We start from the raw sequence: 18,486 nt of genomic DNA, 5'->3' as shown, positions 1-18,486 counted from the left end.
CAGGACCTTTGCACCTGCAGTTTTCAGGGCCTGGAAGCCTTGCCTCATTCTCCAGACTACGCCATACTATACTATACTTGATTTACATTCCCATTGTTCCTTATATCTCTTACACAACCCAATATACTTTGTAACTTGATATTTACTCCATGGCTATTTGACTCATGTCTTATCTCTTTCACAGGGCTGTGAACTTGTAGGTCCAGGGCCCCTGTCCTTTTCATTGTGATTCTAGCATTCCACATGGTGCCTGGTCAAGAGTAGGCATTCATTAAATACCTGTCAAATGAATGAATGAATGATGGCTATCATCATTATGATTTGGAGCCAAGAAGTTCTCAAAGAAGGCTGGAGAACCCAGTTCAGATCTCCCCAGAAAGGGAATGGCCCACGCCTGCACAACTCCCCTCAATGGCCTTCAGCTTCAAGGTGCTGACCCCTCCCAGTACCTGCACCCCTTTCCCTACAGGGGAGAGGCTCCTGTAAGGGGTAAGGGGAAGCTGTCCGTGTCCTCTCTGCTTTCTTGACCCTGTGATCCAGGGCTGAAGCACTCTGTGAACCTGCCTGAGGACGTGGGCCACTCTAGTGTGCGGGAACAGGGCCACTTCCAGGGGATCTTTGATCGGCCAGGCCACCGGATCTTTGCTACTCAGGGAGTCTGCAGAGAGAGAAAGATTCTTAAACATGAACACACACATGCATGCCTGGAGTTCAAATGTGTGTGTGTAAACACTCATGCACGTCCACTTTCACAAAGACCCACGCTCAAAATACAAGATACACACATACATATCCACACCAGTTATGTGCATGGATCATATCATGGCCACATACACAATGTTCCCCAAAGGGTGCACACACTAACACAGGCACAGAAACATGTGTGTACATGCGTTCATGCTCATACACAACAGGAGTGCGTGCAGGGCACCTGCAGACCCACGCAGACAGGTTCACATAAACATGTGCACAAGGCCAACTTCTTGGTTCTGGACTCCTCCCTGGAACACTCAGGATTCTTACAAGTCCCTTCCTTTCTCCTGCCCGCTTCTCACCACAATCACTCCACACCCCACTTTCCCAACCCTTGGCAAAGCACACAAGAGCTGCCTAAAAACGGGGCAGACGCGATAGCTGCCAGAAGACCCGGCTGCACCGCACCGTTTCCGCCTTGCTCAGCCGGGTCACCTCGGTAGTTTCTGAGACCCCGCCTCCTCGCTCGCTGCAATGGGCCCGGGGCGCCCCCGTGTGGCCACAATCGGCAGCGCCGTTCCTGGCAGCCTGGTCCCGAGTCCTTGCAGATGCGGAGGATTCAAACTCAGGGCCACCAGGTGCCCTCCCGCTGCCCCTTGCCCCTTTATTCTTCCACCTGGCGGGGGGTGGAGGTGAGTAGGGGGCACTCACCCACTCGGGGCCGTCCGCCGCCTTGTTCTTGTCTGCGTGCGTCTTTCACATTCAGATCTTGAGTCGCCTGTCGCAGGGCTGGGGCTGTCGGCCACTGCTGTCCTTCGGTCTTCACATCTGAGCCATCAAGAAAGGCGACCTGGCCAGAAAGTCTCAGCGAGGACCTCAGGCCGCCGGGATGACAGGCAGAGCCTGCGGGGTCAGTGGGGCCTCTTTCCTGTCCCAGTCCCCCAAACACAGCTTGGCAATATCTATTTGTTGAGCTTAGGGCTGAAGCACTAGTTTGATGAGAGGAGGTGGGCCATTTAGCCCCCTAAAGGGGGCCATGGACTAAGAGCAGAGCCCACGCCCACCCTCAGGCTTCCTGGACAGCAATCTCCCCAGCCAGAGACAGGTGGTCTGAACATCAAAAGATTATTGCAACTTAAAGAAAACCAGGTAACTCAAGTTAGCTCTTTTCTATATATGGGAAGTTCTTTTCAAGAGTCTGGGCTCACTGAAATCATTCCTTTGATACGCACCTCAGCTCTCTGGGGCCAGCATCCTGTGTTTTCACATCTTGCACTTCTTCAAGGCTCAGTATAGGGAGTGGCTGCAGTCTGACGGCTGCTAGATGGCAGGTGTTCTTTCCTTCCTGAGCTCCCTCAGGGCTCACTGGCCCGTCATCTGTGGTGGCTGCAATCGCTGGTGACTGTGACATCCTTGTTTACTGATACGGCAGGAAATACTCCATTTCTGCATGTACTGGTGCCTCAAGATGGGGCCTGGCCACCAGCCCTGTGGGCAGCATCCTCCCCAGCCACGAGCCCTTGCCTCAGGCATAGGTGCCTCCCCGGACCACCTGCCTCTCTGTAGGAGCTGCACAGCTTGTTTGGAGTCTGTGGAGTCCAAATGCTGAAGGTTCCTCCCCAGCCCCGCCCCCCTCCCCCGACCCGACTGCAAGCCTGAACTTGCAGCCTTTCAGACTCTGCTGCTGCAGGGAAATAGAACATCTGCTTCTGAACCGAACCTCTGTTCGGTCAGACCCAGTCCACTCAGTAGCAATGGCCTAGGGTGCAGGGGCTGAAATCCTGACTTAGGAAAGCAAGTTTGGAGGCTGAGGATGCAGGAATTTTGGCTGAAGAAGTGATTTCCCAGACTCAAGTGCAAGCCCCAGGATCAAATAAATGGGCTTGGAGCTCAGACCCAAAGCCCCAGGAAGTTATTTCCTAGCTAAGGCTCATTGCCCCAGCAAGTGATTTTTCCAGGCTGAAGCAGAAGTCCACCCTAGGGCCCAAGTTTTCGCCTCAGGGTCCCTTCCTACTGTCCTCAGGCCAGAAAGGCAAATGGATGGAAATGCTTAAAGGTGTGCGGGTTCTCTCACTTCACAGAACAGCCCCTTAGTGAAGACTGGAGGATTCCCAGGGCCCTGGAGAAGGAAGGCCACTTAGGTGGAGCCCCAGAACCAAGTCACACCCGTGTTCATTTCAGTTCAGTTCAGTTCGGTCGCTCAATCGTGCCCGACTCTTTGCGACCCAATGGACTGCAGCTCGCCAGGCCTCCCTGTCCATCACCAACTCCCAGAGTTTACTCAAACTCATGCCCATTGAGTTGATGATGCCATCCAACCATCTCATCCTCTGTCGTCCCCTTCTCCTTCTGCCGTCAATCTTTCCCAGCATCAGGGTCTTTTCCAATGAGTCAGCTCTTCGCATCAGGTGGCCAAAGTATTGGAGTTTCAGCTTCAGCATCAGTCCTTCCAATGAATACTCAGGACTGTGACCCCGTTTTGACAGCTAAGCAATGAGGGAAGAGCAGTCGTTTCTTTGGGTGTACTTTCTGAGGAGGTCAGACAAGGGTGCAGAAAAGAAGTCAAATAAAACCCTAACAGTTCCAATGGCATCACTGTCCTAAAGTCATGTGAGGCAGTGCAGCAACAAATCCCTCATTCCACCAGAAAACAAGAGTGCTCAGCACATCCATAGAATTTGTTCCGAGCATCACCAACAGGTGATTTTGTGTTTGTTTTCAGTGTTTTATTGATGTGCAGTATATGCAGAAAAGTGCACAGATCCTCAGTGGACAGTATGAATAACAATCTCCAGTTGTCATTTTGTTTCCAACGTTTATCGAATTGTTACTACTACATGCCCAGCACCAGACACGTGCAGGCATCATTTAAATAGTCAAGGGTGAGTGCTACTGTCCCCAGTTTACAGATGGGCAGACAGACCCAGGAGTAGATGGCCCACCTACACACATCCAGCTGGCAAGCTGCAGACCCAGGGTTCAAATCCAGGTTGCAAGCCCCAGACACAGTGCTCTCAACTGCTGTGCGCTATGGTTTGTGGACGCCACAGTGAAGGAAGTGATCTGAGCCCATTCTTTCCCCTCCATAAACCCTGCTCTCCTTTCTGAATTCCTGGTCTCACCAGATGGTCGCTTCAAGTGCACTGAGGGCCTGAAATGATTTCTTGTTACTCCTCACATCCAGTTCGTTGTTGTTGCTTAGTTGCTAAATCGTGTCTGACCCTTTGCCACCCCATGGACAGGAGCCCACTAGGCTCCTCTTTCCATGGGATTTCCCAGGCAAGAATACTGGTGTGGGTTGCCATTTCCTTCTCCAGGGGATCTTCCCAACCTAGAGATCGAATCTGCATCTCCTGCATTTGGCAGGTGGGTTCTTTACTACTGAGCCACCAGGGAAGCCCTCACATCCGACTAGCCACTAGACAATTTTGTTTCATTAAAAAAATTTTTTTTTTAATTGGAAGATATTTGGTTTAAAATGCTGTGCTGGTTTCTGCCGTACAATAATATGAATCAGTCATAACTATATATATATATATATATATATATATATATATATATATATATATCCCCTCCTTCTTGAGCCTCCCACCCACCTCTTATCCTACCCCTCTAGGTCATCACAGAGTGCCAGGCTGAGCTCCCTAAACCTCTAGATAATTCAAACCTTCATACATCTCTTGCATCCCCCCAGTTCCCACCATCCTGGTCCAAGAACCCCTACTCTCTGCCCTGGACCACAGCCTCATCACAGTCTTCCTACATGGCTTCAAGGTACCCTTAAGACCAGATGGGTTCATTTCATGCAGGGTGCTCATTCTTTGAATTGTCCAGTGATGTTCACCAACTTTCTTCCACATAGTAAGTCTGGTAGAGTTGATCTCTGGGTTGTGAATTTTTCAAGTATAGACAACACAGATGAAAACATCTTGAAATAGAATTAATATAGGTTTCCTGAATCCGAGCTGAGGCTGGGCCAGGAGATAGAGAAAAGCACAGCTGTGGGCAATCCCTTCACCTGGGCAAGGTGAGTGAGAGCCAGAGAAATAGGAGACCTGCTGGGCCAAGGAACTGCATTCTAGGTGTGGAGACCAGACCCAAAGACCAGTGGTTCTAAACCCTGACTGTGCACTGGAATCACACAGGAAATCCTTCAAAGTCCTGACGCCGGGGCAAAACTCTAGACCGACGGCACCAAAACCAATGGAGATGGGACGTGGGCATCCGCATAATTGGGAGCTGCCCACTTGATTCCCCTGTGCAGCCAGGGCTGGGGCACTCTGCTGGAGGCATCATTATGCCACGAAGGCTCAGAGAACTGTACAGAAGCTTTCAAGAGTCGGGAGGGAACAGATGGGCTGCATCGAAATTCTCACATAGCACTTCTGGGAGGGAGCGGCTGGCTGCATTTTTCAGGTGACTAGGGGAAATTTCAGTGCTGCCGGTTGACCCCAGAGAAGACAAATGCTCCCAACCAGATCAGGATCCTCCAAGCTCCATTTGAAGTAACAGAGTGGCTCCCCCTAGCGGATGTTAGAGCACATTTACTATTTGCCATCATTTGAACCCGGGAATGTTAGCACGTTCAGTGTAGCTTGCCATTATTTGAACATGGGGCGGTCTCACATTTTAAAATCCTCTAGCTCTAATTCCTTTCTAAAAAAAACTAAGAGAGGATTATCCTGGGGTCCTGCCCCTGAGGGACAACAACTTGCCACAGCTGACGGTGGCTGCTCCTTTGACAGGCTTCTCTGCAGGGCTTTCCAGAGAGGTTCTGGGAGTTCCCCAGGGGGTTGGAGCCTTGCTCTGATCCTTCCTTGGAACACGGTCAAGCCTGCCTGCAGAAGCACGTTCTCCAATATAAAATAAAAAGGTAACAAAAAATCAAGTTGCCCATTTAATGAACCAAAAAAAGTAATTCCGTCTCTAATAACTCAGACTTATTCTCTCTCCTTTGTTTAGAAGCCTTGTGGGGATTGGTGGGATATGGGTTGAGAGAGAAAAAGGGGACAAAGATGACCACCCAGGTGATCCCATGGGTCTGTCCTAATCTCCAGCCCATCAACCCTGCTGCCTCCGTGTAGCCAGCGGGGGTGCAGAGACAGGGGGGTTCTGGAAAGGTCAGAGCTCTGTGTCTCCTCCATGTTCTCTTCCAACACCCCATCCTGGAGAACTGGCACCGCGGAGCAGGGCTGGCACTAGAGTCAGGGCTGAGGTTCCCTTCCAGCCCCACTGGTGTGACTCTGAGCAAGGTGATTGACAACTCCATGCCTCGGTTTCCCCATCTGTCAACCAGGGATAACCAGAGACCCTACCTCACTGCGTGCTTCTGAGGGTTAAAAACCATCGTGTGTATAAAAACAACGCCTGGGAAAGCACCGGGTACGCAGTAAGCATTCACTAACCGGGAGCTCTTCTTTTTGTGATAGTTATTAAATGAATATTTGTTATTAAAATCAACCTGAAGACTAATCAAGGAGTGAGACTGAGGGAATTCCTGGGTGGTCCAGTGGCTGGGACTCAATGCTTTCACTGCCAAGGGCCCAGATTCAATTCCTGGTTGGAGGACTAAGATCACAGGTCATGTGGGTGGCATGGCCAAAAAAAAAAAAAAAAGATGAGTGAATTTGTGCTTGAAATGAGAGAACAGAAGTTCAGAGCATGATCTGCCAGCCCTTTGGACAGATGGGAACAGATCCCCAAAGGTCAGGATGGCATGAGTCGGTGCCAGGACGACCCCCGGTGCCAGGGCTGCCCCCGGCCCCACAGCTTGTCAAATGAGTGGACTTGATCAAGCCCAGCAGGTTTGTCAGGGTCTCCTGAGCACAGGAACCCTCTTTGTTTCTTTAATACGGATCCACGCCCTCCGGCCCAGCCCTGCCCTCGCAGACCTCTGAGCTCAGCTGGCCAGCTTCTCCCCGGGGGCCCGCTTATGCTGTCTTCACAGTGTAAGAGGAGCTCCGGCTCCTCCCTGGGGGGCTGGGGAGGTCATCTGTAACAGAGAAGAGCCGGGTCTCTGGAGGCATTCGTGTGTCCATCAGTGGAGGAGCCAAACTGGGCTCACAGGGGAACACCTCACTCGCCAAAGTCCTCTCCCCTCCCTGGAGAGTCTCCCATCGCCGTTGGCCATGGCCACAGCCCCACTGACGCCAGGAAAACCAGGCTGGGAAGTAGTGAAACGCTGAATCTAGGGTGACAGGGAGATGAAAGAGTAAGTGAGGGGTGGGAAGGGAGAATGGGATGTGGGTGGGCAGGAGGTTCAAGAGGGAGGGGACATACGTATACTTAGGGTTGATTCACATTGTTGTACGGCAGAAACCAACACCGCATTATAAAACAATTATCCTCCAATTAAACATTAAAAGAAAAAAAAAAAGAATGGGACAGGATTCTAGGGTAGAGACCAAAAATCTCCTTCTCTCCCCCCATTAATAGTACAACAACATACACTACCATGTGTGAGATAGGTTAGCTAGTGGGAAGCTGCTGTCTAACAGAGGGAGCTCAGCTTGGTGTTCTGTGATGACCCGGGGGGTGGGATGGGATGCGAAGCCTCAAGAGGGAGGGGATATGTGTACACACAGAGCTGATGCACTTGGTGTACAGCTGAAACTAACACAACAGTGTAAAGCAACTATACTCCAACAATAATTGTACACAAACAGGTCAGGCTACGTGATTTGTGGCACCCATTAAAAAAATGAACATGCGGGGCCCCTTGTTCAAAAATTAAGAATTTCAAAGGACTTCCCTGGTGGTCCAGTGGTTAGGATTTCATGATTGCACTGCCTAGGACTTGGGTTGAATCCCCGGTTGGGGAACTAAGATCCCACAAGCCACATGGCGTGGCCAAAATAAATTGAGAATTTCAAGATGAGAACAGCAGAAGGTTAAACAAAGCACGAGGCTCTCCTGAACAGGCACCCTTGTGGGACTACACAGGTGACCACTGTGAAGCTGGCCCTGGACACAAAACTTTGAGTGCACATCCAGGTGTGTGGTTTTCTGGGAAAAGGGCCCTCAACTGTCAAGGTCATGACCTGACAAGGTTAAGAATCAGTGTCTCTGAGGTTGAGTGAAGGTCCCTGCTTCTTGCCACCGCCTCTTTTCTCCATGTGAGATACACGGGCTGACCTGGGGGTGGCCCTGGGGACAGAGAGGAGAGGACGTGTAAGAGATGGCGTTTAGGATGTTGCTGATGGACTGGACGTGGGTAGGAGGAAAAGAAAGGCATGAAGCCTGACTCTTGGGCTTGCAGCTCAGGCAGCTAGACCAACCAATGGCAGTGCTCTTTGTGGGTATGGGGACCAGCAGGGAAAAGACTGGATGCTGTGCTTTGCTTCGTGGGATAGCAAAGGGAGGGAAGAATCTCATTTTAGCCATGAGAAGGCTTCGAGTGGACAGATAACAGAGCTCAGAGGGAGATTAGAGCGAGAGAGATTTGGAGTCACTGGCACAGAAGTGGCATTTAATCCCATTGGGATGTCCTAGGTGTCCCCTGCTCAGCGAGGGTAGAACTCTGATCCTCGGGCAGATTAGTTAACTGCACTGCCACTCTGCATTCCCTCATTTAGGACTCTGTAAATGAGCTTGCGAGTGCTTAGCAAGCGTCCTGCTGCGAAGTCGCTTCAGTCATGTCCGACTCTGTGCGACCCCATAGACGGCAGCCCACCAGGCTCCTCTGTCCCTGGGATTCTCCAGGCAAGAACACTGGAGTGGGTTGCCATTTCCTTCTCCAATGCATGAAAGTGAAAGGGAAGTCGCTCAGTCGTGTCCGACTCTTAGCGACCCCATGGACTGCAGCCTACCAGGCTCCTCCGTCCACGGGATTTCCCAGGCAAGAGTACTGGAGTGGGGTGCCATTGCCTTCTCCGTAGCAAAGGTCTTAGCACTTCTTAAAAACCCAGTGACTATCAGCCATTATTATTACTATTACTATATTTTTTAAAGTTGTTTTTTTTTTTAATGTGGACCATTTTAAAATTTGTTACAATGTTGCTTCTGTTTAATGTTTTGGATTTTTGGACACAGAGGCATCTGGGATCTTAGTTCCCTGACTAGGGATTGAACCCAAACCCGCTGCACTGGAAAGCAAAGTCTTAACCACTGGACCACCAGGGAAGTCCCGTTATTACTATTACTACTGTTATGATGTCATTCGCCTTCCTTTTACAAATATCTACGGAGCCCCCATTGTGTCAGGCATTGCTGTGGGTGCTTAGGAAGAGAGATGTCAGTTATCGAGAATGTCAGGGATGTTAAGTGCCATGGCAAAAGAAATTTTATAGCAAAGTAAGTGAGGGGGACAGATAATAATATTAAGGAGGTTGGCTGGGGGGCCCTACTGAAAAAGTGACATTTGAGCAGGATCTCCGAGGTGAGGGATGTCTGGAGGAGAAGGTTCCAGGCAGAGGGAAGAGCCAGTGCAAAGACTCTAAGGAGAGTGGTGGCAGGTGAGGTCACAGAGATAAAAGGCAGGGGGACCTTTGTAAAGAAACCCTTATGGGAGGGGTGACTGGTTCTTCGACCTGCAAAACCAGGTCTCCCACACAACAAGGCAGAAGGTTCTCTGATGGCAGAGACCTCAAGCTTTCCAGCACAGTGGAGGGTGCAGACTTCTAGGATGGCAGCCGCCCTAGGCTTTGGCTGAGGCTTCAGAAGCGCTGAGGCTTCTGGTTCCAGCTCTCCAACCCTCAGAGGGGCCTCACCAGGCAGAATAGGCTCAGCAGCAGGGCCTCTCCTCCTCTTGGCTGTGGAGCATCTCCTCCTGGCAAAACTCGTCAGGGTTTTTGCTCCAGGGCTCCCAATCGAGGCATACATCTGAGTCATTTTCCTCTGAATCTGTGGAAGGACAAGACAAGGCCACTTGGGTGGTCACTTCTTACCTCCTATTCCTGATGCTGAAGGAGCCCCCTGCCGGATACCGGCATCCTTGCAGCCTTATCTGAGGCCAGGGGGCCAAGGCAGAATCATGACACGTGAGACAGCCCTCCCAGGAAGACTTCAAGGCCTTGAATGGTGGCCAGAGACCAAGAAAGAAGGCTGGTCCGCGAAATACCAACCTTCTAGAAGAGGGAGGACCCTAGGACATCCCTGGTGGGATAGTGGATAAGAACCTGCCTTCTAGTGCAGCAGACACAGGTTTGATCCATGATCTGGGAAGATCCTGCATGCCATGGGGCAACTAAGCCCATGTGCCATCACTCTTGGGCCTGAGTTCTAGAGCCTCGGAGCTGCAACTACTGAACCAGCATGCTGTACCTACCAAAGCCTGCAAGTCCTAGAGGACTGTGATGAGAAGCCCATGCACTGCAATGAAGTGTAGCCCCCACTTGCCTCAACCAGAGAGCGCCTGAGCAGCAACGAAGACCCAGTGCAGCCATACATATATACATAAATATATTTTTTTTAAGTGGAGGAAGGACCCTAGAGGTGAAGAAATGACCTACCTGCATTGAGCATGGTCCAGGAGGGGACACTGAAGAGACATAAGCCCGCCCACCCACCTGCTCATCCATTGGTCCACCGGTTCATTCATTAACAAAAATCTGAGTATATGTGTCCAGTGGTTTTTCTCACAGCACTGTTCTTTGGTGAAGCACACACACACTAAAATACCCTGGACACCACGTGTGTGTCCATGATGAGAGGTCTGGGTGATGAAGTGTGGCACACTCACACCACAGAACCCCTCCATCCTGTGGCATGTCATGAGGCTGTTACATGTCAGATCTGTATCTTTCTGCCTGAAGGATGTCCGTGGTATATTATTGGGTCGGCCAACATCTTTCCCCAAGTGAACTTTTCGGCCAACCCAATCAATGGCATTGCAGAGAAGTATATGATAGAATCCCTTTAATTTTAGAAAACTTATGAATTTTTGCCTAACTAAAAAAATTATGACATTTTGATTCCACTTGTTTGATTTAGTATGAATAGAATGCTAGATTTCTAATTTAAGAAATAGATATGCAACAGGTAAAAAGGTTTACTGTATAGCACAGGGAGCTACAGTTGGTATCTTGTAACAACCTATAATAGAAAATAATCTGAAAAATAATATACATATACATATTCAAGTTATACATATACTCATATATATTATTTGTGTATATGTATAATTGAATCACCTTGCTGTGTACCTGAAACATTGTAAGTCAATTATACTTCAATAAAATATATATATTAAGAAAAAAAAGAATCCCTTTTTAAAAAAAATCCAAAGAACACACCTCCCATTTTTTAAAAAATGGGATTATTTTGTATTATTATGTTTTGTATTATTTGGATAATTACGTATTATTAAATGGGCACATGAGCTTGCCAACATGGCTTATCTCAGAAAAGCAAGTTGAGAAAAGAAGGCAAATGGGAGAGATTATTATTTTTCTTGGTATACTCAAGGTGATTCACCGGTTGCAGAGAAGTAAAGGAGGCTGAAAACAGCCCCTCAAATGCATATCAAGAAAAGGCCAAGCCTTGATCTCCTCCTTTGTAAAATGGGCATCATAATAACTCCTGGTATGGTGAGGGTTCACTGAGAAGTAAGACATGTTAAACAGGCTTTCAGTGCAGTTCCTGTGATTTAAAATCAGTGCGATGGACTTCCCTGGTGGCCTAGTGGTTGAGAGTCTGCCTGCCAATGCAGGGGACACGGGTTCAACCTCTGCTTTGGGAAGACCCCACATGCCACATGACAACTGAGCCTGTGCACCACAAGAGAACCCACCGCAATGAGAAGCCTGCTCACCGCAGCTAGAGAGTAACCCCCGCTCCCTGCAGCTAGAGAAAGCCCGCATACAGCAACAAAGACCTCGTACAGCCAAAAATAAATAAATAAATCTTTTTTAAAAAGAACTGAGATCATTAAAAAAAAAAAAAAAATCAGTGTGATGAAGTGACTTTTCCTCCCAAGAGACAGTGACTGTTTTTTGAACACATCCTCTGTGCTTTTTTTTTTTTTTGAAAGATAATTGCTTTACAGAATTTTGTTGCTTTCTGTCAAAGCGCAACATGAATCAGCCATAGATAGTACTCTTGCCTGGAAAATCCCATGGACAGAGGAGTATGGTGTGCTGCAGTCCATGGGGTTGCTAGGAGTCGGACACGACTGAGCGACTTCACTTTCATTTTCACTTTCATGCATTGGAGAAGGAAATGGCAACCCAAGCCAATGTTCTTGCCTGGAGAATCCCAGGGACGGGGGAGCCTGGTGGGCTGCCGTCTATGGGGTCGCACAGAGTCGGACACGACTGAAGCGACTTAGCAGCAGCAGCACACATATATCCCCTCCCTTTTGAACCTCCCTCCCATCTCCCTCCCCACCCCACCCCTCTAGGTTGATACAGAGCCCCTGTTTGAGTTTCCTGAGCCATACGGCAAATTCCCATTGGCTATCTCTTCTACACATGGTAATGTAAGTTTCCGTGTTCCTTTTTCCTTTGTGCTGTGTTTTACATCACTTTCTCATTTGATCCTCTTAACAACTTCATGAAGGCAATTATCAGTGTTATTCATCTTTTGCAAGGAAGGAAGCTTGGAAAGGTGAAACCAGGCTCCCACCAGGTGGTGGTAGCTTGGGACTCAAAGGCAGGTTCCACAGTCTGGTGCAGTTCCATCCGGGGCCCTTGTTCGAAGGCAGAGTTCAGAGGCTACATCCTGCTTCCCCATGTCAGGCTAGGGACTGGCATCACTCCCCTTCCCTCCTCTTCAGGGCTCAGCTGCCATGACCTTTTCTTTTTCTTGCCTCTGCTCTCCTCTCACCAGGCAGCTCCCTCCTCCTATCCACTTGCTCCCAACTGCACTTGGAAAAGCGCCTCCACCCTCATGGGATGCATGGGTGCTGAGCCCTCTGCCTTCTGGGCTCTGAAACTGCCCCGCTAAGCGGGGCCAAGCAGGGGCGGGGAGAGGGGAATCAGAACTCCTCTTGCCTGCTGTTTATACTGGATTCCAGACCAGACTGATTCCAACAAAGAAATCCAGGGCAGACTAGAAACCCCTGGACAGGGTGCCTGGAGTCCCAGCCCAGCAAACCCTGGCAGACCCAGACCCTGGGTTTGAGCCAATTCTCAGCACAAGGACAGAACAGACCCAGTAATACTGAGAATTCCAAGAAGACAGGGGCCCTCAGGAGGGCTGCTTGCCTCGCTTTAAAGACAGTTTCTCTTCATGGCAAAATTAACAAAAGGATGTCTTTCAAACTGCCACGTGAGATGTCGGTGGGTGAATGCCCGTCAGAGAAGGGGTCAAACGGGGCAGGTTGTGGATGGCTTAGAGCTGAGCCTCCGGGGAGAATGAATTGCTGAGGAGGTTATTGCCTTGGACCTCAGGGACGGTGTCCCACCTTCCAGAAGAGTCACCCAAAGCCATGCCTGCTTGTCCTCTAACCTTGACACTGCCTGGATTACTTCTCAGCCCTCGAGCACCTGCTAGGTGCCCTGTGTATCCGTGTACCCTCCCCTTGACATGCATCTTTCCACAGGCCTAAAGGTAAGGGAGATGGGGGTGGCTCAGATGGTAAAGAGTCTGCCTGCAATGTGGGAGACCCGGGTTCAATCCCTGGGTTGGGAAGATCCCCTGGAGCAGGAAATGGTGACCCACTCCAGTATCTTGCCTGGAAAATCCTATGGATGGAGAAGCCTGACAGGCTACAGTCCATGGGGTTGCAAAGAGTTGGACACGACTGAGCAACTAACACACACACACAAAGGGAAGGGATCATTATCATCTCCATTTTGTAGGGGAGAAAACTAAGGCTCAGAAAGGACTTGTCCCAAGTCACACAGCTGGTAGGCGGCAGAGCCCACATGGGAACCAGAGGGCACTCTCAAGGGTTTCACAGGTGTGTAGCCTTGGGAAGGTTACTTCTCTCCCAACTTTACTTTCCTCAATTGTACGGTAAGGATTATTTCACAGGGTTATCCTGGGGATTAAATGAAATAACACACATCGAGTGTTGAGCATCAGGCCCCAGTACAGTTTTCATAAAAGCTATTGTTATAATTAAGGGCAAGGGAGAGGACTTCCCTGGTGGTCCACTGGTTAACACTCTGCACTTCCAGCGCAGGCGGTGCAGGTTCGATCCCTAGTCGGTGAACTAAGATCCTACATGCTGTGTGGCATGGCCAAAAAAAAAAGCGGGTGGTTGGGGGAGGGGAGGGGGAGGGGAGGGGGAGGGGGAGGGGAGGGGGAGGGGGAGGGGAGGGGGAGGGGAGAGGCTGAAACCTGGGCCCACCTCCCTTAGGCTCGAGAGAGATGTGCTTCTATAGCCACTACCCAGACAAGGGCTCCGCCTTCTACCTGACACCATGACACCAGCCCTCAGCCTGCGGTCCAGCCTGGGAATCGAAAGAGAACACACTTAAGACATTTTCTGGAAGCCCTCGCCAGGAACTCCCAACTGCACAATTCCCCGCCCCCACATTGGAGATCATGGGACAAGTTGGCGGTGAGCTGCTCGGCCGGTCTGAACGCCATCTGAGCAGAGCTGGCAGCACACCCAGCGCCCTCCCTGCCCAGCTGGTCAAAGGTGATGGGGCAGCGGAGCAGGAGGTGGGGGGGTCAAGCGGTCCCTGGGTGAGGGGAGTGGCTGCGGGGGGCGGGCGGGACCCTCCGGGTGCAGAGTGTCATTCCTGACGTTCCTGCCCGCTGGCCCACCGCCCCCAGCCTCCCTCAGGCCAGCTTCGCCCTGTCTCCTGCTCCTCTGGGTGGTTAGCTGAGTTCAGGACACATGTCAGCCGGCTTCTGGGTCCCACAGAAACCCACCTCCTCCCTGCGGCGCGATGTGAGCTGGAAACCGTGTGAGTGGTCTCTATGTGCACATGCGCGTGCCGTCAAGTCCAACTCTGCGACCCCGTGGACTGTATGTAGCCCTCCAGGCTCTTCTGTGCATGGGACTTTCCAAGCAAGAATACTGGAGTGGGGTGCCATTTCCTACTCCAGTGAGTGGTCTCCGAGTACCTGCTAAATGCCTAAGGTGCCCGCTTAGGCATTGTTGTGCTTGATGGGCGCAACAACCGCTGTGCCCATCCAGCTGGTTGTTGATTGAAAAAGCACCAGGCTGAGGGCTGAGAAGGGCTGAAAGCCAGCCCAGGCTCTCTACTCCTGGAGCCTTGTGCCCTGGTTGCACCCACAGCAGGGACAGCACTTACTACTTCATCAGCCCAGAGGGGGCCACCTCTTGCCAGTTTGTAACCAAAGACTTATGTGCTAGTGGTGGCCCTGAAGGGACACCTTGTTTTCTTTTTGTACTTGCTTATGTATTATAAAGATTCAATTCCTCCTAAATTACTGATTGGTTGCAAAAACAAAAAGCGTTCACTATCATGCTGACACATACATTTTACATTTGATACCATATTTCATACAAAAAGTATAGTTCTGTTATTCTGTTTATATGTTTATAAATATAAAAATAAAATATACTTTACATATACATTTTGATATTAATAGCTCTTATTACCAGTGGCACATAACTAGTGCTTGCTCAGAAATCATGAATTTTGTATACACAACAACCAAGTCCATTTCTGTTCCAGGTTTATTTTACCATAAATATTTATATTGTAGTGCAAAAGCAAATTGCTTTATCTTCTATCTGCTGCTGCTGCTGCTAAGTCGCTTCAGTCGTGTCCGACTCTGTGCGACCCCATAGACGGCAGCCCACCAGGCTCCACCGTCCCTGGGACTCTCCAGGCAAGAACACTGGAGTGGGTTGCCATTTCCTTCTCCAATCTTCTATCTAGAATACCTTAATCAAATTTGCAATCGCACTCACAATAATTTCATACAGACCAAAGACCTGTGCTAGTGGTGGCCCTGAAGGGACGGACATGCACACATACGTGTTGTTTCCCAAACTCAAGATTCACTCTGGGACTCCAGGTTCAGAAACTCTAAACTAGCAAGTCAGTCCTTTCTCTTGCGGACGACCGTCTGTTAACACAGAGCCAGCAGTTAAAACACCTGAAGAAGTGAAGTGAAGTCACTCAGTCGTGTCTGACTCTTTGCGACCCCATGGACTGTAGCCTACCAGGCTTCTCTGTCCATGGGATTTTCCAGGCAATAGTCTTGGAGTGGATTGCCATTTCCTTCTCCAGGGGATCTTCCAAACCCAGGGAGCAAACCCGGGTCTCCCGCATTGTAGACAGACGCTTTACCGTCTGAACCACCAGGGAAATCCCTAAAACACCTGAAGGAAACCCTTTTCTTGACAGTTGTTTCAGGAACCCCACCCTGTTCCATGCCCTGCCCAGCTCCAGGATTAGGGCCCGGCCTGGGCAGCTCACCTTGGCTGAGTAAGAAGCGTAGCCAGATGATCAGCAAGAACAACAGCAAGGCCACGGGCAGACAGAGCCAGAACACCAGGAAAGAAAATGTCAGCTCGTTCACCAGTGGCACCAGAGGGTACTTCATGGTGCGTGTGTGGCTAGGCCGGGCCGGCCGGGGCTGCCCTGGGGACCTGGCGGGCCGGGCCACGCTCTGCTCTCAGCCCAATTGTGACTGAGCCAGTGACGTAACAAGGAAGCCACAGTGTCCTTCAGGCCAAGAGAAAGCTGTTCTGGACGAGTGGGCAGAAGTGGGTAGTGGGACAGTTTGAGAACAAAAGCCCAGGCTCCCAAGCAGGCCAGCCTGGGCTTAAATCCCTTTAAGATGCTGTGGGATCACAATCCTCTTGCTTGCTCAGAAATCATGAATTTTATATATACGACAACCAATTCCAAGTACATTCCTGCACTTGGTATTTCCTTACTCCCCAATCCTCTTGCAGGATGGAAATCCTTAGCACGCCAAGCTGCTAAGTTAGAAAAAATGGATACAAATTGTTCCCAGGTGGGTGTTCACTTACCTGAGGTCACAGACTCCTCCTGGAGCCAGCCAGTCCCTCAGTAAATGACTATTATTTAATCTGGAAACTTCTGTATCTCTCCTTATTAGGGTTTTTGGTGAAGAGCTTCTAAGACTTTAACCTTGTTCTTTTATCTCTCATTCTTTCATTTGTAAAGTAGTCAGGAAAGCTCCAAGAGTCAGGCCCCTCCACAGGAAGGAGGCCCCAGGCTTCCCAGTGCAGGAGAGCACCTAAGTTGGAAGGCGGCTCTGGCCAGGTTCGGAGCCTGATGGGTGCGGGAAGTCCTGTCAGAGTGGCTGCTGCTCGTGGAGGGGAGGAAGGGAGAAGCGTGGTATCCTCCAAGAGGGTGCTTAGCCCACCTGCCTCAACCACTGCCAGCAGATGGGGGTGGGGAGAGGGGACCTAGGAAACAGGCCGACTGGCACGGTTCACCCTGCTCGGCAGAGTCAGAACCTCTGGGGGTGATGCTTGGACTCCACACATCAATGGGCAACCAGTCTGATGCCGACTTGATTTTGAGACCATGGCATCAAGAGAAGCACAGGCTGGAAAGTCAGGCAGACCCAGTTCCAGGCTGGGGAAGCAGCTGCAGGAAGCGGGTGGTAGACTTAGGAGAGACATGGAGTGGACGGACCTCCTTAGAAGACACTGGCCAAAGGAGAAGGGCAAAGGGGGACACCACTGTAAAAATGGGGCAGGTGTTAGGGAGATTAAAATGGAGAAAGTCTTACTCAGGCTTCAGAAGCAGGAGAGCAGGCCTCTGACTTACCTGGACACTGCCTGGATTCCACGCCTGCTTTCAAGCACAGCAAGTCAGGCAGCACGTTAGATAAGAAAGGGAATGGGCCTTGGAATTCTTGAGCCCCTGGAGGTCTGGCCAATCCCCAGGGTCTAACGAAATCCTATGACTCACACAGTGAAATGAAAAGCATTGTAAAACCAGAGCTGCATTTTTGCCTGTAAACTGATGGTGATATCAGTTTGCAGCCTGGGTTTATAAGTGGGACCCCCGAAACTGCAATTTGAAGTCTCTCCCATGGGGTGGACACACCACCACCAGGGACCCTTTCCCAGCTGGTACTCCAGATTGCTGTTAACGAGGGACTTTTCAGCGCTGTTCAAGTCTGGATGTGGGTCGGCCCAATTTGGTGATATATACGCTGTTATTTTCTATTGTTTCTTTTAATGACTATATATTGAAATTGTCTAATAAGCTATAAAAAATTAAAATTGTTTGTGTGTAATGAGTGGTTTAACAAATCTAAAACAAAAGTAAAAATTTCAGCAAAACAGGGACTTCCCTGGTGGTCCAGTGAATAAGACTTTGTGCTCCTAATGCAGGGTGCTTGGATTCCATCTCTGGTCAGGGAACTAGATCCCACATGACTCAAGTAGAGATCCCCCGTGTCACAACTAAGCCAGCACAGCCAAACAGATAACTGAAAACTTTCAGCAAAACAGTGGGTAACAGCTGGGGCTCAGAGAGCCAGTGTGTTTAGAGGGAGTCTTAGTCCAGTTGTGGAATGACCAGAATCCCCAGCAGAAGTCAGGGCAGATAGTATTAGAATGTGTACCTTCAAAGCATGGTCCCCTGGTGAGCTGTGCCATTGAGGACCCTGGGGCCAAGAGTAGAGGAAATGGGTAGTTTGGGTTGGGGTGATTTCTCGGCCCTGGGTCCTGAAGGGGCTGAGGTCAGAAAGAACTGAGCAATGTAGCTGAGACAGACTTGAGCACCCATTTCTTTTCCAGACCCCGAAACAGGACCTCTGGGTAGTCAGCCCAGGGCTAAGCTTCCCTGGCCACCAGGACACAGTGGCAGGTCCTGGGGGGAGCAGGCATGGACACACGGCTACAGGGGAGGTGGCTCCCAGCCCTGGCGTCCAGGCGTACTTTGTGAGGAGTCACACATTAGTGTCACGTGGTCAGCAGCAGGCTGGAGCAGCGGC

The 18,486-nt window shown here is 50.2% G+C and overlaps 1 protein-coding gene across 3 annotated transcripts; it reads right to left on the bottom strand.

Moving 5' to 3' along the window:
- Positions 1-6,494: 6,494 nt before the first annotated feature.
- Positions 6,495-16,187, bottom strand: ADIG (adipogenin). Of its 3 annotated transcripts, none has more exons than XM_061437581.1 (3): positions 15,981-16,169; positions 9,402-9,534; positions 6,495-6,880 (listed from the first exon to the last, which is right to left on the bottom strand). In XM_061437581.1, the coding sequence occupies exons 1-2, from the start codon at positions 16,105-16,107 to the stop codon at positions 9,416-9,418; spliced, it is 246 nt and encodes an 81-aa protein (XP_061293565.1). In that variant the 5' UTR covers positions 16,108-16,169; the 3' UTR covers positions 6,495-6,880; positions 9,402-9,415. The 3 variants fall into 3 exon arrangements, with proteins under 3 accessions (XP_061293565.1, XP_061293564.1, XP_061293566.1); XM_061437582.1 differs by lacking the exon at positions 6,495-6,880 and adding an exon at positions 6,900-7,839 and having other exon boundaries at positions 15,981-16,175; XM_061437580.1 differs by lacking the exon at positions 9,402-9,534 and having other exon boundaries at positions 15,981-16,187.
- Positions 16,188-18,486: the final 2,299 nt, after the last annotated feature.

The sequence above is a fragment of the Bos javanicus genome, chromosome 13 (genome assembly GCF_032452875.1).
Source record: "Bos javanicus breed banteng chromosome 13, ARS-OSU_banteng_1.0, whole genome shotgun sequence".
NCBI classification, from domain to species: Eukaryota; Metazoa; Chordata; class Mammalia; order Artiodactyla; family Bovidae; genus Bos; species Bos javanicus.
Note: the sequence above shows the minus strand (reverse complement) of the source record. Positions and strands in the feature narration are given on the sequence as shown.

What these genes read in the sequence shown, in the direction of transcription:
- ADIG (XM_061437580.1), bottom strand. Translation starts at nt 16,107, where the DNA reads ATGAAGTACCCTCTGGTGCCACTGGTGAACGAGCTGACATTTTCTTTC. An exon ending in ACGCTTCTTACTCAGCCAAG is followed by an intron (nt 6,881 to 15,980) that starts GTGAGCTGCCCA and finishes CTGTCACCCTAG; the next exon opens with ATTCAGCGTTTCACTACTTC.